At 39.9% G+C, this 26,434-nt stretch overlaps 1 protein-coding gene across 1 annotated transcript in view; it reads right to left on the bottom strand.

Annotated features, from left to right (window-relative positions):
• Positions 1-26,434, bottom strand: part of pip5kl1 (phosphatidylinositol-4-phosphate 5-kinase-like 1) — a 41,979-nt gene that overhangs the window by 3,131 nt on the left and 12,414 nt on the right. The window contains exons 3-9 of the mRNA XM_063889545.1: positions 13,687-13,737; positions 12,778-12,932; positions 11,594-11,718; positions 10,240-10,274; positions 10,091-10,146; positions 9,879-9,991; positions 8,828-8,990 (exon numbers count right to left, since the gene is read on the bottom strand). Of these exons, the coding sequence (XP_063745615.1) occupies positions 8,828-8,990; positions 9,879-9,991; positions 10,091-10,146; positions 10,240-10,274; positions 11,594-11,718; positions 12,778-12,932; positions 13,687-13,737 (698 nt within the window). The remainder of the gene's footprint in view (positions 1-8,827; positions 8,991-9,878; positions 9,992-10,090; positions 10,147-10,239; positions 10,275-11,593; positions 11,719-12,777; positions 12,933-13,686; positions 13,738-26,434) is intronic.

A 26,434-nucleotide genomic window follows, 5' to 3' on the forward strand; every position in this document is an offset into this window, starting at 1 on the left:
TGTTTCAGGTTCCATGATCCATTCAAAATGTCAAAAGACTTGAATGAATCATTTTGATTCTATTTTTAAATATCGTCTTAGACACTTTGGTTTCGTGCAAGTCCAGGCAGTCCTCCAAGTTCTGTTTGCTTGCGTCAGAGCTGCATGAGTCAAACTTGAGTGGGAATCAAAACAAAGGAAAATCAAATTCTTTGAAGTTAAAGGCAGCGATGAGCATAATGCCACATTTCCTCACACACGGAAATATTGCATATTTTACTGAATTGGCCTGCTTGTGTGAGCATGTTCGTTAAGAAGTATCAGGCTACTTTCAGTCTGTAATTTGCTATATTTTTACACATCATCGTACATTAACTTGCATCATTGGTTGATGACCCAACATTCAAATGTTTTCTAAGAGGCGTAACAGAAAAATGTCAGTGCTAGGCTGAGCCACATGTTCCTCATACGGATTTGAAATTGTCCGTGGCAATTTAAAACACTTTTGCAAACATCATTCCATATGTTTCTATACCACAGATGACTCTTGGGGATAAATTTCATCAAAGGCTGGTAACCGTGAGAATCTGAATTGTTTTCTGAGACCCCACGGGTCATTACACAGTTCCTCTCATTCCAGTAAGTGTGCAATGAAGCCACAGTCAAACAACAGTCCCTCTTTTTGTTAACAGGGCAGTTTGGTGGATTTTCTGTGAAAACTGAAATTCATTACTCTGCAACCCTAAATGTATGTTTTTATAACAAAGAATTGATGAAGGATTCCAAGACATGTAGTAGTCTGGTGCAGGCTGAGTATTGGGGGGTCATTACCCATCATCACAGGTGTAAAGTGGCAAAAACCCTAAGCTTACAAGAGCTAGTTAACATTTAAAGTAAAATTGATTGAGTTAACCTAATTTTTTATTACATATTTTTAATGTTGAACTTATTATACTAAATGCATTTGAAAATCTTTTTTAAAAATTTTGTTCAGGTGATGTTGGAGCTTGTGTCTCACATGCGTAGGTACCACAGGATTTTGTGACATTACAGCTTGTTTTGTAACTTCTGTTTAAACTCAAAACTTACATAAGCATGTAGGCTATGTGGCAACTTAGTACGGCTGCCGACAGGTGCAAACGCATTGCACCATCTGGAACCACTGGAAACTTACCTAAACTATAAGTTTTATTGGCTTCTTCTAATAATGTGATCACATGATTCCTTCTGATATTGTAGATGGAGACATGCTCACACCAATATATTTATTTAAATCCTATATAACCCATTCGACAGAAGGACAGATTCAATCCCTTATTACATTTAGGCTTTTTGGCACCGTCAACATATGCAAAATGTTTTTCTCAGCAGTTTGTAACAATGGTTTGTACACACAACTAACATTGAATTACTTTAACAATGACAAATCTTGAAATGTGATGTTTCTCTGGAGCATCTACAGCAGGGGTGTCCATCTGTTTTCACAGAGGGCCACATACTACAGAGCCCGGGAGAGGTCATAGAGAGAAAAAATAAATAAAACAAGGCCACGCTTTATTAATTTGTGCGCACAAGATGTAATTCGAGGCCTCGATTTATTTAAAACATTTGCACGTTTTAATTAAATCAAAGAATAGAGAGCTGCTGGCGAGTGATGAGAATGGAAGGGGTTGAAAGTTTGGTAAAGCAGAAAGATATTGACAGATTTGAAATTCGTGGATCAATAACTCATGAACATAACGTTTTAAAAATACTAACAACGTGACTTTACAACCGTAGCAAGGTAGACAACGAGTTACAGAGCAGTTTCTATCAGAACAGTCCAGTACACTGTGTTCTCCATGCGAGTTCATTCATTGGTTCCTATCTGCGCAGGAGAGACCGTAGGGGCCGTCAACAAACTGCAACTCTTACATTTTTTCCCTACATCAAATTTTCAACCAAAGCTTTTGGTGTAGTCCAAACTAGGGGTGGGTGATACGGCAAAATTTGGTGTCAATCCCATACAATGGTGGTTTTGAAATGTTTCCTTTTATCAGTAATCATGTTTATGATCATAATAAAACACAGGACAAAGATCGTAGACAAATATACTTTTCAAGCTTGTTCAGAAAGGGGAATGTTGGCTCATTTGCTTTCGAAAGAAGTCATTTGCTTTTCAAAAGAAGTGGATCTCCATCCCGTGGCATCAGCGTCTCTTCCGAGTACCGGCACATTTCAATGATGGCATCAGCGGCAGTTGTACGATGCTGCTGGGATGCAAGTACTTCAGAGTCGAACGCTGTCCATATTCCACCTTTTGCTGCAGGTGGGGATGGAGAAGCCACTGCAGGAGAGCATGAGGTGGTTGCAGGAGCCATTCTGAGACAGAACTGGTGGCAGAGCTTGTGCTTGGTTCAGGGGTTGAGTTCTGGTTCACTGATTGCATTTCACAGCTTCAACATTTGCCATGTCACGGAACCCAAAGTTTTTTAATCTTGTGTCAAGGCAAGGCACGTTCTGACAGTAAGACAATGAAAGGTTTCAATACCTTGGGAACGATGCTGGCATTGTGCTGACAGCTCAGCTGCTGTGTTGCTACCTTGGTACTCATGAGATGCAGTTATTCTCAGAAGAAGTGTAACCAGGGGAATCACCTTTGAAACGGAATCATGTTTTTCAGTGGATATCTCTCTCTTATTACTTCTTCAAATGGTGTCAGGGCTTCAATAGAGAGACTAACAATGGACCAAGCTTCTGTATCAGTTTGTGTTCTGGAAACTTCAGTTGTTTCTGTATGTCTTTTAGCTTCTCTGTTGCGCAACCATATTGGCACCATTATCTGTAATCACAGCCCGAACCTTGACAGTTATGCCCCATTCATCAGTGATTCACTTTAACTCTGAGCAAATGTTGTCAGCACGGTGTTTTCCTGAAAAACTGTTGGTTTCTAGGACAAATGCTTGCAGGACCGCTGCTAAGCTTATGGAGGCCCTAAGCATAATTGATCAGAGCACCCCCCCCCCCCCACCCCCCAAAAAAGAAAATAACTTTGAAGACTGTACCATTACATTCGGGGAAGGGGTGGGGGGCTGGGGCTACTTTTTACATATTAGGTAAAAACATCTAATTTGCCCAAATTGAGGGATAGGGTACATAATTCTTTTTAAAACAACGGTGGGCCTGTTCAGAACTAATATATTTTTGTGTAATAATGTAATGATTATTATGACTTTTTTTCAATCTTAATTTCGGGGCCCCCACCAGGTACCGGGGCCCTACGCGCTCTGCGTATAGGGAGTGACGGCCCTGGGCACGAGACAGTCAAATAAGCCTCTGTGGCTCTTGATGTCCACATATCAGTTGTGAGTGCAACATCCAGAGATTTTTGCACTTTTGTGTAACACTCTTCATACAGTATTGTTATTTTCTCTCCCATTAAAGTTTTCCTACTTGGAATCTTGTAGCGATGATCAAGTGTCTTTACAAAATGTATAAAACCCTCATTTTCCACCACAGAGAGAGGTTGTAGGTCCTTTACAACCATTTCAGCAAGGTTCCTTGTGATATCCATTGCTCTTTGGGAATCACCTGAAACAACAGAATATAACTCTATAGCCTATCTGCATACAGCCTAGGGATACTAATGTTCCTTTGACAGTTAACACAAAAGGGTTATTATATTCAGGTATATATGTTTATATAGGTATATATTTTTCAGTTCCAGTAAAATAATTCATTTAGATTTATTTCAACTGGCTGAATATATATGACTGTCTGGATAGTCTATATTTAATCAGTGTGTTAAAATTACAACTACGATGACCAATTACATTTGAAAATAAAGTTAACTAATGCTGGAGATGACTAAATCTTACTTCCACTTCTATAACTCAGCTACCTGGATATTGTTGGCCATGCTGAAAAGCCTCTGCCAGTGACTTCTGTCTCTGTGATTCGGTTGTTGGGGGATTCCCCTCCTCCTCCTCCTCCCTCCGTTTGCTTTGCAGCTCGGAGATCTCTTTTGGATGATTTTTATGTTTTGGGATTGTTCTGTCCTAGCTGCGCGCTCCTTTGCCCAACTTGACAGACAGCTAACACTCTGAGGGCTAAACTAGCAAATAAAAGACTTGGAAGCAGAAGTGTATTTCCTTTGTTGTTTACTTCTTTCTTTTCTTCTATTAAAGTGTTTTTCCCTCTAGATATTTGTAAAACTGCAAGTAAACAAATAGTACAAATTAAAGAATATATTGGTTCACGTTGCACAAAGGTACATATAGCCTAACAGGCAAATGTTAGCTATAATGCTAAACACGCTACATTAAGGCAGGGTTTCATATCTAATCTAATGATGCTAGTTTCCCAAAAACGTTTTCCATCACATTAAACAGACTACAAAACAAACAGTCGCTCATACAGTATTTTGTGTACTTACAAGTAAAGCCTTCTCAAGCATGAACGTGTTAAGTAAGTGACCATCAACTTCTCGGTAAGACAGAGTACGAGTACAACTATTGCGAATGCACGTTAACTTCCTGTTAGTGCTTGCCTATCTCAAAATTAACCACAAGGTGGCAGTAAAACACCATATTTAAACGTGTGCCATGACAGGGATGCATTTGTGGTGTTGCCACAGTATCATTTTTTTTAACACGGCAAACATTGCAGCTTGCAGTGTTTTGGTCTGCAACTGTATAATATATCCAAACAGTGCTGCTCTTCCTCTCTGCCATCATGCAGCCATCAGTGCACTGCTGGGTCACCTGACTGCACGGCGGCAACACTCACAGTATAGCAGGGGAGGGGCAGAGTGAGAGGTGCGGTGTTTGCACATGCACAACCACTATGATGTAAAGGGAGAAGTGTACTGAATCTAGAGACGACAAACTGAAACTTAGGTATCGATCTCATCGCAGGAGTATTGTTCGATACTGATACCAGCGCTGGTATCGATACATCGATATTTTAGATCGATACGCCCACCACTAGTCCAAACAGCAAGAAACCCTTAATGTGTGAAATGACTTTGTTTGCACTACAGTCAGTGGCGGTGCGTCAATAGTGGGCGCTTGGGCGCCGCCCACCCTGACTTTTTGAGTTAAAAAACGTTATATATACAACATAATTGAAATAAGAAATGTACCGTGTTTATGGGTTAAATGTGTATGGGAGACCACTGTCAAGAACCGCTAAAATGTGTCCGGACATAATATATTGCCATTCGCCTTTTCTGAGAATAGGCAGGTCGGCTACCGTCCGTGGGCGCCGATAACATGGGAGTCTATAGGAGAGCTTATACTTTTCTCAGTCATTTTAGCAAGGATAGCTTTTCATTGGGGGATGAAACTTAGATCTGTGGGCGCAAATCTTTGCGCCCACAGCCAATGGCATTGTTTCTTAGTTCAATGTGACATTCTTAGATACGCGATTGGACTATTTCGGCGAATCAGCATCGTTATCATTCCCTAACCACAAGCGTAAAGAGCAGCACCGTAGCTAGCTGAAACTTAGATTGAGTGAATATGGCGACATCGATGGCTGAGAACTCCGTGCAAGCTCTACTTAAAACACCGTTTCATCGACTATCAGATGTCGAAAAGAAGAAATTGAAAGACTTGGGACCCGAGCGTCCGGATTTAAACATTCAACAGACGACCACTGATCGCGGGAGAACCTACACTCTGACTTTCTCCTCAAACTTGTATGCTAAGCGGAATTGGTTAGCTGGTTGTACAGTGAGCAATGCCTTTTTTTGTTTCCCTTGTCTGTTATTTCAAAGTCCTGGGACTGAAACACTTTGGACTACAACCGGGATGAAGGATCTAAAGCACTTCACACAAAAATGTAAGAAGCATGAATGTGGCCGCAGCCACCTAACCAACTGTCTTAAGCTAAACCTCTAAAAAAGTGCTATTTAAACCGTGCCGCCCAACTGCGCCCCCCCCAAAAAATGTTCACCAGCCGCCACTGATACAGTGCAGTAAAGCAGTGAAGCTATGTAAAATATTTCAAAATAAAGGTTCTATCAGGGTTTGGGGAAACAGGACCCAAGTGCAGTAAAATGAACGGGAGGCAGGTATGGGTCCAAACAAAAGGCGAGCTTTATTTAAATTAAAGCTGTACGTTCAACCAAAACATAACCACACCAACACTAACCAGGGGATACATTGACACTGGAAAGAGGCGCAGACAGACGGACGGGCAGGAACAGGTAGGTAACATGTACAACATCAGGGAAGAAATGACGACGACCGAACACCAGACAAAAGGGAAACAGGCACTAAATATAAATGGGTAATCACAAGACGAGAGACAGCTGGAAGGGGGAGGAGAGGCACAAGGAAAACCCAAAGACAGGAAGTAAAACTACACATGACACAACAGAGGGAAAACATTTCAAAACTAAAACAGGAAACAGACAGAAAACAAGGATCATGACAGGTTCACCAAAGGTCATATTTTACCAACCGTTTTGGTGAAGTCCAAAAGAAGAGTCTAATAATGTGTGTAATGAGTTTGGTTGCACTTCAAAGTAAAATGTTCTATTCCTTCAAAACTACTGGTTTAATTCCACCAGCAGAAGAATTTTGATGTTTGAAATAAGTTTGGTTGCAATGTGATATTGGTGCAAAATTATTCAATAAAAAAAAGTTTACGTATAGAAATCTCCACGATGCTTTAAAAGTATATTTCTGAGCAGCAATGCGCCATTGATGTGTGAAAGGGGTTTGGTTGCACTACATTATTATGTAAATAATTGAAAATAGTTTGAAATACAAAAGCTACTATGTATATTTAAAAGCATATGTATTCAAAATAAGTGTTTTACTATAACAACGACACAACCCTTGGTGTGTTAAGAGATTCTGGAATCACTACAACTTTGTAAGCCTCTCAAATGAAGTTATTGAATTTTCTATATTGTTCAATTTATATTCGGCGCTGCAGTTTGCAGATGGTCCCTGAGATCTCTCTCCTCCGGACGCAGATACAAACCAATGAATGAACTTACGTTGAGGACGGAGCGTATCGAACTGTTCTGACAAAGACTGCTCTGTAGCTTGTTGTCTAACATGCTATTGTTGTAAAGTCACGTTGTTTGTATTTTTAAAACGTTATGTTCATGAGTTATTGATCCGCGAAGTTCGAATCTGTCAATATCTTTCTAACTTTACGGAACTTTCAACCCCTTACTTTCTCATCACTCCCAAGCAGCTCTCTATTCTTTGATTTAATTCAAAGGTTCAAACGTTTGAATTAAATCGAGGCTTTGAATTACATCTCGTGCACACAAATTAGTAAAGCATGGCCTTGTTTTATTAGTTTTTTCTCCATAACATACAGAAAAATGTACTAATGGCTGGGCCACTCACTATGGGTGGAAACTGCCTCATAAGTTAAGTTATAAGTTAGCAAAATCAATCAAATATATGTACATTTTTCTTGATAAAAAAATCTTAAGAATCTGAAGAAAAAGCAGCCTACATCCCAGCTCTCCGTAGGGTTTCATTTACTGTATCTTGTTGGCAGCTCATTCCTTAAAACAGAAGCCTCAGATTGCTTGTAATAAGGGGAAATATGAAGCGTTTATTTCAAGCTTTTTATGTAATTAGATTATTGGGCTTTTTTATCAACTTACATTAGTTAGAAAATGTTATCAACCTTAAAGGCTTATTAACACATGAATACTACTGTGTAAAACACTTGTACACATATACAGAAGTACAATATAAGACAGGCACAAGTTTCATTTGTGGACCAGATTCCTTTATACATTTTGAATTTGCTGAGGGCCATTCCAAAATGGCCCGCGGGCCACATTTGGCCCCTGGGCGTAGTTTGGACACTCCTGATCTACAGGAATAAGGCTAACCCTCTGTTGAACTGTTGGTCATGCTGAATCACATCCGTATGACTAAGGTTTTCCTCACTACTCTCTGAAGCTGATCCATAAATAGGTTACTGGAGCTGAGGCTTGGGACCTGAGAACCACCTGTCCCCTGTCCTAAGTCTTTACATAAGTTAATTTAAACAGTAAGTTAATTTAAAAAATCACTCTGTAAAGTTGACATGAATAAAGCTTTAGAGACCAATACAATATTTTGTACCGAGCTCTCGTTTATTTCTGCTGTAACATTTGCTGTTTCAACATGGCGTTCTCTGGGGATTCGATCAGTTTTGCAGACAGCCTAATCAAAGTTTTCTTCATCACTATTGGGGAAAATGTTACCAAAGTTTTTTGACTGTGACGAACACTTTTGTTTGATCTGATGAGTCTGGAACACTCTTATTCCAGTAATAAGAGTGTTCCAGGACCAGCAGGAGGACTCACATTTCACCCATTTAAAGATCATCACATTGGCTCCCCATCCGTTTTAGAATACATTTCAAGGTTCTTGTTATAACCGATAGAGCCCCGCATGTAGTGGAGTACATATGGGACCTTCTCCATCCCTACTTCACCAGTAGGCCACTTAGGTCTTCCGAACAGGGCCTACTGGCTGTCCCTCGTTCTCGTTTAAAAACTAAAGGGGACCGTGCCTTTCAAGTCGTGGCTCCATCTCTAAGGAACTCTGTACCTACAGACATTCGGTCTGCAGTCTCTGTAGAAGTTTTTAATAAACAACTGAAGACCCATCTTTTTAAATTGGCCTGTGTGTCTCCTTGACATAAGTGTGATGTGTTATCTTCTTTTGTGTCTTCCTTTTGGGACTCTTCGTGGTGTGGGTTTTATTTTTATGTTAACTTTAAACTCTGGCACATGTTTTTATTGTAGTCATGTTTCTATGTACTTATTTTTTTTTTAAAAAGGTCCTATAATACACATATTATGATTATTATTATTATTATGATTATAAAAGACACTGACTTCTTGGCTCTCACGATGAGGGAGGCAAAGGAGAGACTCTGGTGGCGCTCGTCGTGATGCAAGGGCTGATGGGCCAGCAGGAGACTGTAGTCCAACACATTGAGCCTCCGGAGGAAGTGTGTGTCAATCTCCACCTGCTGCAGGAGCCAGGCCCGCTGCCGCTCTGCACACACAGCACAGTATATGTACATGTGTATCAGTATATGTTTTGAGATGTACATTCAAATAAAGGAATGGGACAGTGTTAAAAACAGTATACTTCTGTCCTGATGGAGGTTAGACATGCTATCTGAACCCTTATACAGCCTCATATGGGCATATTAGCATTGAAAGTACAAGTATAAAAGTATTAGTATCAGAATGTTCTTCAAGTGAAATAAGTAATAATAGTCATAATTCAGAATGGCCCATTTCATAATAACAAAAAGGAAGATTCTGTTATTGTGTTTTATCAATTGATAGATTAATATGCGTAACACTTTTGATTTTGTAGCTCATAAAAGTGGAGCTCATTCGAGTCCTCTCCTCTCCTCTGTGAGGAGCTGCTGCTGCACGCTGCGCATGCTGCAGGACTTCTGCCCCGTGTACCGGGTGTCTAGAGGATCGGTAAATTAAATCCATTCTTCAGTGTTCTTGGGAGGCCGTCGTATATATTTGTGACTTTGTTATACTTGCTGCAACTCCCGTTAACTTCCAGAAACTTACTATGGCTCGCTCAACCTCTCTCTAGCGCTTACACATGCACACAGGGATCCCCCACTCTCTCTCTTAAAGGGATAAACTGCCTTAGTCTGCATTGTGCTACCATTACAGTTTACATAGTAAAACATCGGCCATCGGTATCGGCATCGGCCGACATTTTTGCAATCGGTGCATCCCTAGTCTTGATACAAACATATAAGGCTATATTGAAATTCCCTCTCTGTACAGTTGTAATGAAATTAGCTTAGGGTCTGGCTGTAAACAGGATTATTCCTTTGCATCTTTCTTGTCTTTATTTTGGGTCTGATGTTTGCACAGCACACGTTTACAGCGCATTCTGTCTGCCTACCCAGAGAGATGTACTGGCCTTCAAAGTTGAGGTCTTTGAGAACGACGATAATGTGGCTCCCCTCCGGCGCTGGCTCCGTCCACCGACTCACCTCGCAGCCCTTGATGTCATACCTGGCCACACATACACACATCAAACCACACACAATGTCTGCCCCTGTGTTTGAAACAAAGTCTTTCCACCCGACCTGTGAGCCGTCAGATCAGGCTTACCTGGCATTGATTCGATCGTCAGGGTAAAACACACTCTGCATTACAATGAAGTATTTCTGCAAAGAACAAGTGAAACAAAATGAGTGCTTCCCAAGGCTTCTAACACTCCTTATGATTCAGAAAACAACCAGTAATAAACTGTTCTGTACCTTCTGCCTGTGTGGGATTTTGATCCTGTGAACACCTTGAGAAAACAGTGAAAATAACTCAGTCCAAAGCAAAATATTATCTGATTTATTGTCATAAACAGTACAATGTTGAGGTAGCTATACTTCATGTTGTGCTTTGCTATACTACCAATTTATTTGACTGATTGGGTGACTAAGTACTTCTCTTATAAATTCTGAATAACCTTTATGGCCCTAAACAAAATATATAGTATAACAGTGCTCTGTTTTTCCTCTCACATTAATCGTCTCAAAGCCCCTCAGATTAACGGGGTGTCCCTTTGGAGGGGCAGTCCCCTACGTTGGTAACCATTGCAATAAACATCCAAGCTGTATATAAAGTGGTTAACCTATCCATCTGCAGCAGCTACAACAGTAACATGCTGCTTACATGTGGATCCAATACTAACAATAAATACACTTTTGTTAGTCAGGTCGAGGTTTGAATTAAGACATTTTTTAAGTATCCTAATTGAGTATTTTATGCATTGTTGCGATAGGATCTGAATACTTCTTTCACCCCTGGATAAACCTGTTTGTCATTTCTCACAAAGAAGGTTTTTCATTGAGAATGTGAGAGTACACAAATGTTGGTTCAACAATCTCCAGGGAAATGTGTGTGAGGCTTTCTGACAAGTTCATTTTGGTAAACTGGATCATATTTTGATCTTGGAGGAGCATGGGACATAAGATTTTCATTACCAACATATACGTTGTATATGCTGTGCATATGACCAATAAAACCTTGAAACTTGAAACTTGAAATTTAAAGGAGAAAAAGCTTTCTGGATTTCCCTCATTGGTCTTCCAGCTGCTCTGGCTCTTTGTTGATAAAATAACGGTACTGTAAATGGTCGGACATCAGGGCCAGAACATGGGAAGGGACGGAGCAGAGGTTAGCAGAGTCTCCAGAGTAAATCTTGGACTGGCTTTTCATTGCTGGCGAACGATGTGCTAAATAAAGACAGAGTTGGCCTTCCTGCCGGTGGATGTTATAAGTAATATTTGCATCTTGCATGTCAATGTGTTGTTGAACTTGCTTATTGTGTTAGCCAATTGGTCCATGTAATAGTTGTTGATTTTAACATAATCGTGAAAAATGCACAAATACATCCATCCAAATTTACAACAGCGGTCTGAAACACAGGAGGTGCTTGATTTGCAAAATGACTGATTATCACATAATATTTGCTTGAAACTACTTTCTATACAAGAAAATATGCCAATTAAAACCAACAGTATAACTCAGTTAGCCTCAGAGTTCTCATTCTGCTTTGTTTAGATATCTAGGCATACACAATCTGTGATGGTGTGTGAGTGTGTGTGATGTGTGTACCTAGGAACTTAACCAGCAGTGAGTGGGGGAATCTCCTCAGATGCTCCATGTAGATCTTCAGGTTGCTCAGAAGGAATTTGATTTCCCTTTTGTTCTGCGTCTTCAAAAAGAAGCGTTTGTCATTCCTGAAAATTCAACAGCACCGAGTGAGTACATTTCTCTATCAGTTATACAACTAGAAACAAAATGTTTTTGATATCTGTTTTTGCCTCAGATTTACAAATACCTAATACATAGTAGCAATATAAACTGTCTGCTTTGAGCTGCAACAAATCACTTTCTCAAACTGTGAGTTAACAGAGCATTACACTAGTGATCAGCATTGAGTTGTTCCTCTGCAGGGTGTGAGGTATAAGTTCTGCCTTTTGCACTGACGTCATAACAACTATAATTTCTTTGGCATACTTGCATTTATTTGTATTACTTAAAAAGACAACAAAGGTCAATAATGTGTTGTTTATTTATATGTATTCTGTTTTGTGTATTATACTGTCTTATTTATACCTGATCTATAGTGTATTAATTCCTACACTGCTGTCTGTAATGTTTATACTGTTCACAGTGTAAATACCAGAGGTGTGGACTCGATTTAGCTGTAAACCAATCAAGTTGCAGGACAGAGTCATGACCATGACCCAGCACCCCAGCACTATCTAAAAAACAATACCTAAGGTAGCAATTTGATTAACTTTGTAAAAGCCTTCATGAGTTGTGTAGATTCAATATGTTATTATTCTGTTGTTGGTTGTCCTTACTTTTGGTGAAAAGCACATAATGACCTGTTTAAGACTCGGTTTTCAAAGTTTAGGACTTGACTTGAACTTGCCCATCCTGACTTGAGACTTGATTCGGGACTTGAGTGCAAAGACTTGAGACTCACTTGTGACTTGCAAAACAATGACTTGGTCCCACCTCTGAAAATACTGTCAGATGTCTATATTATGTTATGAATATCTCTGCTCTTCACTACTTGTTTGTTAGATGCTAACTGAATGTCGTTGCCCTAGTATTTGTGCAATGGCAAATAAAGTAAAATCTAGTCTAATTTAATCTTTAATACACTTTTAGGTTTTATGATTGAAGAAATATGATTAAATCAAAAATAAATGTAAATCAATGAAATCAATAAAAAAATGAAGAACCATCCTGTGTGTGATGGAGTTAAAAGGTAAGTGACGGCTCACGTGAGGAAGAAGTCGGCCTTGCTCTTGGAGTTGCTGATGAACTGCAGGTAGCAGCTGTCCGAGCTCAGGGACTGCTGGTACTCCTGCTCCGTCATCCCCAGAAACCCCCGCAGGCTGGCAAACACCGGGCCCGCAAACGTCTCCATGGTAAAGTCCTACACGCACACACGCGCGCGCACACACACACACACACACACACACACACACACACACACACACACACACACACACACACACACACACACACACACACACACACACACACACACACACACGTTGGGAAGGTAACTTAAAATGTAGTCCGTTACAATTAGTATTAGTAGTTACCTTTAAAATACATGTAATCAGTAACCTAATCTGAGTGTCAAAATATTAAAGTAATCTGATTACTTTCTGTTACTTTTGGAGTACCTCAATGTCATATGCAATGCAAATACAAACAAGAGAAAATAAGATGTTTTTGACTGAAGTGTATGTAACAATGTGACCTGGAAAAGAAGAAATCCCAATATTTCATATCAAACATGAAGAAACAATAATAGTTAACAAATGCTGTTTAAGCTTTAAATTATTTAACATTAATCAAAAGCAAACTGTATTTTATTGAATAAATCACGTGTCGACCTACTGCATTAAAAAATAAATGTATTTTAAATATAGAAGAATTAAAGAAAACGCATCAGTACGTCTACCTATAACATATCCATCTTTATTTCAAAATGTACAGTAACTGTGTAATCCTGCGGGTAATATCTATGGAATACAGTTACCAGTTTCTCTTTCCTGATTACGTAATCTTGTTGTGTGTAATCCGTTACCCCCCAAGCCTGCACATAACTCACGATATAGGTTAAAACAACAATAATACATCTGAGGCCTGTTAGTGATGGAGATACATCATCCACCTACCTTATGAATCTGAGTGACCTCTAATCTGAAATCCTCATCTGACAGTTCATTCTAGAGCAGGAGAAAAGGGAGAAATGCCATTAAGAATTAGAAGGATTCATTATTTATTCATTGAGCAAAATTACTGTACATATACAGTAACTGTTGTTTATACAGCTCCGGAAAACATTAAGAGACCACTCCACATGTTTCTTAAATCTTTATCTCTACATGTATGGCAGCCACTCCAGTGTCTGTTGAATTCCAACACAGAGAAATGTTGGCAGTGGTTTATAGAATACAATAAAAAAAAAGAAAACCATTTAACTCAAAAACATACCTATAAATAATAAAACAAGAGAAAATGATAATGCTGAAGTGGTATCTTCATTTTTTTTAGCTGTATATCTGCAGGTTTTAGATATATACATAAAGCATACATTGCAGAGAAACTAAATGTTTGAAGAGAGGAATGGAAATTCATTCTAATTCTGTAGCTGCTGCACATTTAGCACTGTGGCCAAATGAAAGACTTTAAATGCCTGGCTAAAAAAAATATGTTGTTAATAACTTGCATGTCATGTATAGTTTTCCCTGCCCTATAATAGCATATCACAACACAGGATTCATCCTCAGGGACCAAGCACTATGGATAGAACCAAACTGGTGGACTGACACAAGCGTATAGCTAAAAAGCATTCAGCCATGCAACTTCCACTGACAAACATTAGTAGTAGAAGTTTGGAGTTTAAGTCATCAACTTCCCAGCTTTGCTCTTTACAAGTCACTTAGCGGAAGTTCCCTGCTGGGTTTCCCAGAAGTCTACAGAGTGTGTAATTGTTGTGAGTTTGAACCGCAATGTGATTTGCAGGTAAGATAGACTCACACAAAGGGCCCACTGAGTGCTGACCAGCCTGCTCTCTGCCACAGCCCCCACCAGGGGAGTATGATGTCTGGAGTGATGTTTTAAGATTAAGATTTAATCCACCGAAGGGGAAATTCAGTTTTACTTTTTACATCAAGCGGCCATCTCGTACCTGGCCAGCGAAGGGGAAAGAAAACCACTGTAAAAGATCGAGTGGTGGGCTGTATTTATACCCCAATGCAATAGGAATGTATAATTGCAAAGCCAAATATATATAAAATAAATCCAAAGTGTGATTAATCGTCCAAAAGTGACGAAAACATAAAATAAAGCATGTTAAAATCAGGCAAAGGACCAATAAAAAAAGAGCATGTTACATGAACGTAATACATGAAATATCAATTACTCTTTTTGGTAAAGCACTTTAAAGTGAAACCATGAAGCCGCTACTTAGTGAGGCCAAAATCATGACATCTATTATTTAGAGTACGGGAGTTTACCCAACATGGCTAAGTGAATATATCAATGCTGCTTAGTCTGATAGAAGCCAAGAAACAAAGTGCACCGTGATGTGTCAGGGACATATATATGTTGGCCTACAGGTACAACTGCGCTACAAGGGCCCAAAACGCTTCCATTGGGAGAAACACGTTCACTTTCATAAAACGATGCAAATACAAAAACACAAATGAGCCAAAACACATGGAAAAGGAATAAACATCTTCACCAACACAGACATTAAAAAACAATCACCAGCGTGAGGACACTAGCACAGCATTTAAGAATTTACTAAACACAATGGAAACAAGAAAAGTGCGCACACAGCTGGGAACGGAGCTCTTGGTGACGTTCAGGGATCATAAAGTTGGTCGACTGTCTCTGTTGGCAGAGTTAGTGTGTTGCATGGTTGTGTTGTCACACAGAGTTGAGACCGCATACATGTTAACTTTGTCATCAGAGTAGAAGACTTCCTGTTGCTTTTCTGATAATAAAAACCAAGTCTAACCAGTTTTTTCAGTAGGTTATGATAAATCATGCCTCACTGTCTGGCAGTCTGATGGTCGAAAAACGTTTTCACTACATGGAATGGCCCACACAAAGATAAGTCCATGAGAGCAACTTTACTTACCTGTCCCGACCAGAGGTGGAGAAGTACTCAGATCTTGTATTTGATTAAAAGTAGAAGTAGGAATACTTGGTTACAGTAAAAGTCCTGCATTCAAAATGTAGAAGTAGTAGTAGTAAAGTAAGCAAAAGTACTACCATCAAAATCTACTTAAAGTAGATTGTGCAGATTGGTCCATTTCAGAATAATATATATGATATGTTTTGACTATAACTATTGATGTTTTTCTCAAGCTGGAAAAGGTGGAACTCGTTTCAATTACTTCATTTACTGCTGGGTAGCTTGTGAATTTACTCCAGGTGTGACTTTAATTAATGCAGTAGAGTAAAAGTACAATATGTACCTCTGAATTGTAGTGGAGTTGAAGTACAAAGTAACATAATATGGAAATATTCAAGTGATATACTTTAGTTCAGTCCTGAGTTCACGTACCTAGTTACATACATACCAAGTAAATGTAACTACATACCTAGTTATCCGTATTCATATTCTGTACAAACTGTAAAGTCCACTGAGACACTGAATGAGATGTTTAGTCACATACAGTAAGGGTGTAATGTTCAGGTGTGTGCACGCTCTAGCAAATGAATGTATAATATGCATGCCTCTCAGTAGCAGGATCCTGGAGAGATGATTATGAAATACCGAATTAAGGGTCTGAAATGCAACAACCAGGAATTGTGTGAAAATTCATGTCAAAATGAAACTTAATCTGTTGAACGCAGTAATGTTTTTTACAGAAAGGGAAGGGGTAAAGTATCTTTAGTCCCCGTATGTTCTCTGTCAAAAGTAATATTCAGCATGTGGATGGGTGTGTGAGGGGAGGGGGGTTGTGTTGTGTTGTGTTGTGTTTTAAGGACTCTGCAGATACAACACAACAGTTGTTGTCATGCACCAGCCTGCTGACTCAGCAGGCTGGTTGGGATTAGGGTCATGTGACCATTCATTCAGCAGCAGGGTGTACTGCATACCGCTCTCTGAGGCCTTGTTTATGAGGGGATTCTTTTCAGCCATGCTATTTGTTCTTTATCACATGAAGGAGGAAAATAACTTGTTAGAAGAACCTCTTTCAAAAGGTTTGTTTCATATCAACGCCTCAATGTCACAAAATCTTGTCAAGACTTCTACTGTAGGTGATAAGTCTCAGAGAGAAGGAAATGCCCCCTAAATTCAATTCTTTAGGAAAATAAACCGTGGTATGATCTTTAACTCTGAACTTAACTTTAGTGCTCATTTACCTCACCAAATCTGTTTTCTTTTTATAATTTGAAAATCAGAGTGTGTTTATTTCACACTTTTCACACAGAGATGAGTGCATGGTTTTGAATCCAGAAGGCTTCATTATTGTAATGAACTTCTATCTGCCCTACCAATGAAAGTCATGAGTCAGTCTGAATCGATTCAGAGGTCTGCTGCTCCGGTGCTGAGCAGGCCAGACGGAGCGGATACATTACATTATAAAGTTCTTATATTAATTGCCTGACCTTCTTCCTAGTGATTTTAAATTCCTATTAAACCTTTGCTTGCATCAGCGTATTTATCTGACATAATTCAAGTGAATGAACCAGCACAGTCCTCCTGGAGTTTGCAGTTTAGAGGCAGCTGAGAGGCTTTCTACATTACATCACGTCACTTTATAGATGCTTTTATCCAGAGCGCATTACATACATTCAATACTTCGGGCAATCCCCACAGGAGCAGTTTGGGGTTGCCCAGGGACACAACGACATGCTGGCTCCAGTGGGGATTGAATCAGTGCTCCCCTGATCAGAAGATCAGCGCATTATCCCACTGAGCCACAGCCTCCCTCAATTATTTTAACTTAAACCTTAAAACTATTCAACTGGACTTTGATAAATATGTTTCATGGACATTATTTATCTTTTGTATTCATGTTTTAAAATGCTTTTCCCTTATTTCTTTATTTTTTATGCCTCATGTTTTTTTTTTTTACAATTTTAACAACATTCACATTTCAGAATCTATGTATTTTCAAATTGCCAGCACACACACACACACATGTGATTCTCAGGAAACTGTGCAGGTACTGTTACTATTTGTTTGTTGTTACTGTTACCTTTTTTTGATTTCATTGTTTTCTCTTTACTCTTGAGACATATCAAATCGAGTTTGTTTATCACAAAACATGTTTGTCCCAGTTTTACAGATTTACAAACCTAGATGACAGTGTAGGATATAGTTAAATTACACGAAAATGACAAAAACCTTGGTAAAAGTAAAATGAGTTAAAATACATAAAATTACTAGAAGACCTGCACTCTTGGAGCGTAATGCCCTAGCCTAGAGGGACAATAGGGGATTAAAATATCTTTAAGGTATGATGGTGCCTTTCCATATAGTGCTTTGTAGGTCAGAAAAACAGTTTTCAATTTGATTCTGGACTTTACTGGGAGCCAGTGTTGAGCAGCTAAACTTGGAGTGATATGGTCCTTTTTCCTGGTTCTTGTTAGTAGAAGGGCTGCAGCCTTTTGATTTGGTGGGACAGCCAGATTAAAAGGAGTTGCAGTAATCCAGGATGATGAGTTCTGCATCGTTTTCAGACAGGATGTGTCTGCTTTATGCGAGATATGAAGGACAAATCCTCTTCAAGGATAATACCAAGATGTTTTACTGTGGGGATGGAGGTCAAGATAATACCATCAATAGTAGTTATGTTAATTGATGCTTTAATGTGGAATTCTAGTAGTTGCAGGTCATCCATGCTTTTATATCTGACAGGCGATCTTGTATTTTTGTTAAATGATATTGTTCATCTGGCTCGAAAGATAAATACAACTGTGTATCATCAGTATAACCATCACTATTAATTGATTAATTTCCAATCCGACGACTTGGACGGCAAGCATATCGAGTACACAACTTCTCACTTATATCCAGAGGCTTACCAGTTCCATAAAAAGCCAGCAAAAACATATTGTTATATATTTGGTTGTCGCCGTCTTTGGTACGAGAGGGGGGATTTATGGTTTCCTTTGGAAAGCGAGACGTGTCAGATTTTGTTCCTTGGAGTTTATCTCATACTGTGTATAGTATGAGATGTGTCATTTCCACTGCTGCTACAGCCAACAGCAATGATAATCGGGCCAGATCCACAGCTAATGAACAATTACTCACTTCCTGTTGATGTCGAACACAGGCATCACATCTCGCTGAATCACCACATGCACACTCACATCTCTTCCTCTGCGCTCCCGCAGCTTGAAAACCACTGACCTGGATTGTGTAACCAAACAAACAGGGCGCCAGGCATCAAAAGGCCCTGGTCCAACATTGTGCATTTATTAAGACCTTTGAAACTGTAGGAATTCTTCAAATGAATTGCCTTTCTGAGGCATACATAAAAAGTTGAGATATTTTGAACACTCGTAGGGTCAGGTGTAAATATATATCTGATGGGGGTCTCATAATTGGCTACAGCAAAATGTCTCTATAGCGCCCCCTAATGATAACAGTTTGGCTGTGCTTTCACCTACAAGTCTTAAACTTGGTAGACATATGCAGCATGATGAGACTGACTAAAAAAGTCAGTGAGAGCCATATCGTAAACCAAACAGGAGGTCGGCCATCTTTTTCTGAAGTTCAACTTTTGCCCTTGTTAAGGGTCCAAACAAAACCTATGTACAGTTTTATTCGGATCTACTCCAAATTTGGCCAGCACCACCAGAAGACTTGCAGAATCAAATTTAATCATATAGTGTTTGCAATTTTGATACGATCTTGCTGTAGCGTGGGCATTTCAAATCAGCTCACACCAAGAAACAGGAAATAGCTGTAACTCGGGCCATATTTAGTCCTAAAATGACCAAATCTCCCATAGCTGATTGTCCCACCCATAAACTGTATATATTGATGGACAGAGGTTCGTCCGTTAAAAGTGAAGCAAGCGCTAGTCCAGAGCCCCCTGGTGGCTGGCTGCAGTACAATGCGTAGCTCCGCCCATTCCCATGTATTTTCAATGGGCAAGTAACCAACTTTCTATGTCACTTTTCTCACCTAAAACAAATTTTGCATCCACAACTTTTTATTCGAAAAAATAGCTTTCAAGGTGCTTCACATCACACCATTTTTCTTTTTCCCGAGAAATTATTTTCTTTAATGTTATTTTAATAAATATAAAAGGGGCGTGGTTACACTTTGATTGACAGTGCAGCCGCTTGCAACCTCCTTCAACATTTCATTTCATTCAGAGTAGCTGTAGGCTCGGCTGTAGTGGTGTTCTTTTGTCAGGCAACTCATATTTGTTTTATTTGCTGTTATTACTTTACATTTATATATTGACAGTCATGTCGTGTTGTGCTGTTGATTGTACTAACAGGCCATCTCAGGGGAGCTCTGTGCAGTTTTTTCGGTAAGTGAATATTAACTTAATATTAGCAAAGCCCGTCTACGGAAAGCCCCTTCACTCTCTATTCACCCCCATTGTACCAAATTTGGCTGCAGTTCACCTAGGGGGCGATCGCGGGCGAGTGCAGAATACATGGACCCCTATGGAGCTAGGCGGCTAGCTACATCATTCTCCTAGCATATCGTCTACAAAATCCAAAATACTACTGTGGTTTCCGAGAGGTCGACAGGGATTTTTCGTCAAAAGTGGAATAATCTGGGGGTCATAGCCTTTTGTTTTCTTACAGGTTGGGCAGTTGCGACCCAGGTTCTGCTAGCATCTGGCTAATGAAAGCCGATTGGTCAATGAAGAACTCACGACTGGTTACGACCGAAGAATACGCTTTGTGGTACCTGTCCACAGAACATCAACAACGCTCTTAAGGTGCCAACCGCCGTTAAAAGAGAAGAAGAAAGCTCATAAGGAGGACTCTGAAAGGACATTACAATCGAACTTTTTTATTTGATTATGGTCAACTTTGGATGTATGATAATACATGATAATGATTAATAATGTATGATAATACATGATAATGATCATAAGATCTATGCATCTCGTCAAATATCGTTTAGCTTTAGCCTAGCTCCCATTTCTGATCTCACTTACAACTTTGGATGGATGACTAAAACAATATGTTAACATTATATAATCGACAAACTGTTTTCATACACGCTTGTATTAACTCGTCAGCATCATACTTTCACCAGTTAACCACACACCTTTATTGTCAAAGCTTTTTTTTTCTGCTGACCATATCTAACGTTAGCAAAGTTCCCTCTGGTAATAGTACTCACAGTGCTAATATAGCCAACTGAAGCAACCAAATAACGTATTTTTTCAAAAACGACATATTCACATCAGAAAGTCTTCATTAACACTTAATTGTTTGTTAAGATTTGTAAATTATGAGTATCAAATAATGTCACACCTTTTCAAAACATGTAGAGCCGAGTTCAAATCAGTCCCACGGAGCCAAATCAGCTGCGATCGTATGCAGCTGTTGCTGCGAGGGAAAGGAAAGGGAAGGAGAGACACAAGGTGCCGTAAAGCAATTTATCACGCATGACGTCATCCGATTTACAAAAACCTAATTTTAGTCAAAATCAAGCGAATATAAAATACTAGCTATGTGTCGTTTGTGAGGATTATCCATTCCATGTTTAAAAAACTATAGCAGTGATTTAAAAAACAATTATATCCAAAGAAATGTAGGAATCTATGGGTGGGGCTCCATAGGACCACATTCATTCTGCACTGGCCCACCAGCGCCCCCCAGGTGCAGTACCATACCGGAACGGTTTTGAGAGTGAACGTTCTCGTCAATATTAAAAGTTCTCTGATATTAGCTAGCGAACTCATTAAAATGACGGTAGCGATAGCTTAGCCGCTAACGTTAGAAAGTTAACTTAATTTGACAGTAATCTATAGATTTTCGGACATCCTTGAAAGGATTATGGTCATATACCAACGAAAAACAGATAGATTTGTATGTTGAAGACGCTCGAAACATCGAGATTTCTAATGAGAAAAAAGTTAACGTTAACGTTTAAATATTCTAGGCTGAATATTTAATGACAGCTGTCACAGCTGGCTTTGCGATGAGGGTGTTTGACGTGCTCTGTGAAATACATGAGGTGAAATTAACAAATAACATTATTCTTAGTGACATTAGGTAGAAGGATGGTTATTATTGTTATTATTTATGTATCTTATTTGACATTGTGCCAGGGATTCACTCTGTTGAGGTGGCATATTAAGACAATTTGAAAACAGCAAAATAAGCTGAGCCGGCAGACTTGTGTTCAGACTTTATAGATACAGTCAATAGTCTATATATACAGTCTATGATACAGTCTAAGTGGGTGCTAACGTCAATCTTAACTTCACCAACTAGCTATCGCTACTATGAAGGTTAGCTTCTATGCTATCTAACGTTAACGGTAATGTCAATTAAGTTATTAGCTGGTAAACTGGTGTCTACAATCAAAAAATATAAGCTGTCTGAGGTGTATTTCACAAACACAGACAAGAGGTTTGTTTTACATACGTTACACTTACCGGAGAAAATCCAAATACCCAGACCGAACTGGGCACTGTAGTTTCAGCCAGTTTAGCCCCAGAGAGTCGGAATCGGCCTGTGTGTGTGGTGGGGAACGGACGGAGAAGGGGGCGTGTTTCACTCGATAAGGGGCGTGTTTCACTCGATGAGTGGGCGGGTCTGATCGCGACCTCCTCTTCACTGCGCATGCTTCAGATTCTACTGCGCAAGCGTACTTCGAACTGGCTCCAGATTTTCAAAGATGGCGTCGCCTCGGTTGCTTCAATTCTATAGAACACAGCTGAATGGAGCCACTCTGTCCATCTATATATACAGTCTATGGTCCCACCCTGAAGTCAGCTGCATGAACAAAGTCACTCATCTACATAGCACCCTCTGCTGGGACCAGGAAGTAATAACTTTTGGAATACAAATCCTCCTCCCAGATTATTTTGTGTGTGTATGTGTGTGTGTAAATTCCTATTCCCATGAAGGGAAATGTAGTGAGGAAATAATTTCATCGCTGCTACGAAACAAAAGTGGTGGCAGCTCGCTTGCATGCACGCTCGGAACAAATCGGGTCGAGGATATGGATCGGTTAGTGACGATGGCGGTTCGGTGCTGCGCATGGGGGTAGGGCTGTCCCGACTATTCGACGTAATCGATTACGTCGAAGACGTAAATAAGTCGGCGTGTGCAACATACCGTCGTTTACGTGATTTGAAGAAAAAAAAAAAAAAAAAAAGTGATTTGCGCGAGCGGTAGATGTGCTGGAACAGAAGTGGTAACAATGGCTGCACGCCTGAGGGTGCCCGAAGATGATGATCAGCCCAATAAACGGACAAAGACATCTAAAGTGTGGAGATATTTTAAAGAGAAGGCACACGAAGACTTCGTCGTGTGCCGCATTTGCAAGAAGGAGTTGGCGTACCATAGCAGCACCACAACTATGCATGAGCACATGAAGCGGCGACATCCTGGTGTGCTGCTGGAGGATGACAGAAAACAAGCTGGACAGTCGTAAGTCTAACTAAGTGTTTGTTTCTGTAGGAGATGTATTGAGGAAGTGAATGAGGTTTTTCAGATCGAGACGCGGGGTAAATATTTCATCAAAGAAATGGAAACGTAATTACGTTTCCCTTTCTTTGATTTCATGCTGCTTTGTATAGCCTGTCGCTATGCTGGCGGCGTGCGTAGCAACGACACGGAGATAAAGCAATGATTCGTAATTTGCCCGTTATAGACTGAATATTCAACACCTGAGGGTGACAGTGGTCGGGATGTTTGTAGAAGAGCTTGTATACAAAGTAAAAAAGTAAATTAAGGCAAAAGAAGAGCGCATATTCCTGCCAACAGCGGGAGATGTGTAGTGAGAGGAATGCGCGCCTGATTCAGAGGTCTCATGTCCGTTCTCCTCCCCGGTGCACAGTGCATCTTGCGCTATTCAACACTGTTTGTGCCGACTGCAGGTCTAAATAAATAGTAATACTATTCTAATAATATAATAATACTCATAATTGTGTCGTACATTACGACCTTGGGTCTATATTAGCAACAGAAGGACCAGCTGGGTTTTGGTGCGTCAATAGAATGACGTGGAGAGAGTTGGCTACCCTACCCCAAGGCTACCATAACCGATGATAGCCCTTTTTTTCCACTTTCGTTTCATAACGGCCTCTTTGTGGGCCTATATCAGTAAATGTAGGATAATACTTTATTTGAACTGAAAACAATAGAAATTATATTTATTATAGTCTGTGACTAATTTATAATGTAGGCCTAAGTTTAGGCTATATCAGTAGGCTAAATGTAGGTGAATACTTGATTTTAATTGAAACAAATAAATACATTTATTATAGTCTGTGACTAATTTATAAAATGTCCCCTTTTTTCGAAATCATTGTCCTAATCTGCTTTATTTGTCTATTTTTTAGTGGCATATAACAGTTTTTCCCATCCAAAAAAAAAGATGTGGAAGAGGAATGCACACCAGAGAGAGCATCTGTGCTCACTCAAAGCATCCTCAACATGATAATCAAGGACATGAGGCCCATGGCAATTGTGGAGGGTGTTGGATTCAGGGAGATGATAAACACCTTTCACCCAGGTTACCTGTTGCCTTCCAGACGCCACTTCACAGATTTGATGGAGGAAAAGTACAAGGCTACTCTCGACAAAGTCAAAGCTGAAATAAAAAATGCAAACTCAAAAATAACACTCACCACTGATTGCTGGACAAGTGTCGCCACCGAGGCGTACTTGGGTATAACTTGCCATTTTCTGAATGAAAAATTTGAGTTGACCTCATACGTCCTGACCACCATGCCACTGGAGGAGCGCCATGAGGCTGAAAACATTGCTAAGTGGTTAGAGGAATCAGTAGAGAAGATGGGCATCTCATTCAAGGAGGACATCCTGGCCATTGTGCACGACAATGCTGCCAATATTGTTGCTGCTTTGAGGATCCTGCATGATCGGTATGGAGTTGCCTCACACAGATGCGCTGGCCACACCTTGCAGTTGGTGATAGGTCATGCCTTAAAGAAAGATCCACAAATAAATAGGACACTTGGGGCTGCAAGATCACTTGTGGAACACTTTAAGAAGAGTGAGCTGGCTAGCACCAAGTTGAAGACCAAACAGAAGTCTATGGGTGTTGTAGAGAACAAGTTAACCCAGGATGTATCCACCCGTTGGAACAGCTCCTATTATATGGTGAGTCGCCTTCTGGAGCAGCGGTGGCCGGTGGCTGCGGTCTTGTCAGACCCAGACCTCACCAAAAGGGGAAAGCACTACCTCGATTTGAAGACGAGCCAGTGGGCCCTACTGGAAGAACTTCAGCAAGTTCTGAAGCCCTTTGAGGAAGCCACTACCTTCCTAAGTGCAGAGAGTTATGTGACAGTCTCTACACTGCCTCGACTGGTGAAGGGTCTCCAGAAATCTACTCAGAACAGATCCTTTGAGTGTGTTCCAATAAACGCGTTTCAGACAGAGGCAGATGAGCAGATAGCTACCAGGTGGACCAGAGAGACCACATTCAGTGAGGATGGTCCAAATGTGTGTGTCTGTGCTACTGCCCTTGACTCCAGGTTTGTGTGGTTTAATTGTTATTGTCTGGCATGTATAACATTGTTTATCTGTTGCTATTACTACCTACTGCTTGTTTTTCCATTTCCTTTTTTGTATTTAGTGTATATTATATCATGGAAACTGGATGTTTTAACACATTTTTAATGTTGTATCTTTATTTCTTTTTGTATGTATTAAAGGTACCGCAGGCTTGGTTTCTTATCACCCGATGAGATACAAAAAGTGCAAGCCGAACTTCAGGCTCTTGCACTTGACGCAAGAAGAAGGAAGAAGGAACGGCTTCAAGCAGGTATGGAGCCGGGTGACTCAGACAGTGACCAACCAGGACGAAAGCTGCCCATCCAAGGTAAGAAGTCTCTGCTAGTCTCATTGATGGACTCAGACTCAGACGACAGCAACAATGATGATGACCAGGAAGATGAAGAGGAAATGTTGAGGAAGGAAGTACAAATGTACTTTGGTGAACATAAGAAGGTCAGGAGCCTCAGCCCACTGCAGTGGTGGAGGGATAATGAAGGAAAGTTCCCCAACCTGGCTCAGCTGGCCAGATCATACCTGGCTGTACCCGCAACATCAACGCCATCTGAGCGTCTCTTCTCAGCTGCTGGGAACATTGTTAGTAAAAAAAAGAGCAAGCCTGACACCTGACCACGTAGACATGCTCACATTTCTTCATTTTAATGCTTAGAAAGAGCAGTTACATACCCTGTTGGGGAAAATAAAAGAGCAGTTACATACCCTGTTGGGGAAAAAAAACTCAAGTTCTGTTTGTAATACAAACTTTGTATTCAGTTTGCACTCATGTGAGTCAGTGTTCTTACTAACTAACATAATTGAAATTTGTGTATAGAGTTATTTATTCTTGTCAATTATTTGATTTGCCTTTTATTTTTATTTGGGCATGCCTCCATTTATTGAAGATTAAACTGCAAAACTTTTAAGTTTGAGAATGAATAAATAAACATTTTTTACTGTTCATAAAAGCGTGTCAAGCCTGTTTGTAATACCCGCCAACCCAAAAAACATTACTTTAAAAAATAATCGTGACTATTCGAAAAAAATAGTTGATAGATTAATCAGGAGAAAAATAATCGTTAGGGACAGCCCTACATGGGGGGATCCTATCATGCAAAAACCACTGGCACCAGCAAGAAAATAGGACTCAAAAGCACAACCAGACCAAGGGTCTTAGTCAAGCCTTTTAATCAAAAAAGGGCAAAAGAATACAGACAAAGTCCAAAAAAA

This window comes from Eleginops maclovinus, chromosome 8 (assembly GCF_036324505.1).
Source record: "Eleginops maclovinus isolate JMC-PN-2008 ecotype Puerto Natales chromosome 8, JC_Emac_rtc_rv5, whole genome shotgun sequence".
NCBI classification, from domain to species: domain Eukaryota; kingdom Metazoa; phylum Chordata; class Actinopteri; order Perciformes; family Eleginopidae; genus Eleginops; species Eleginops maclovinus.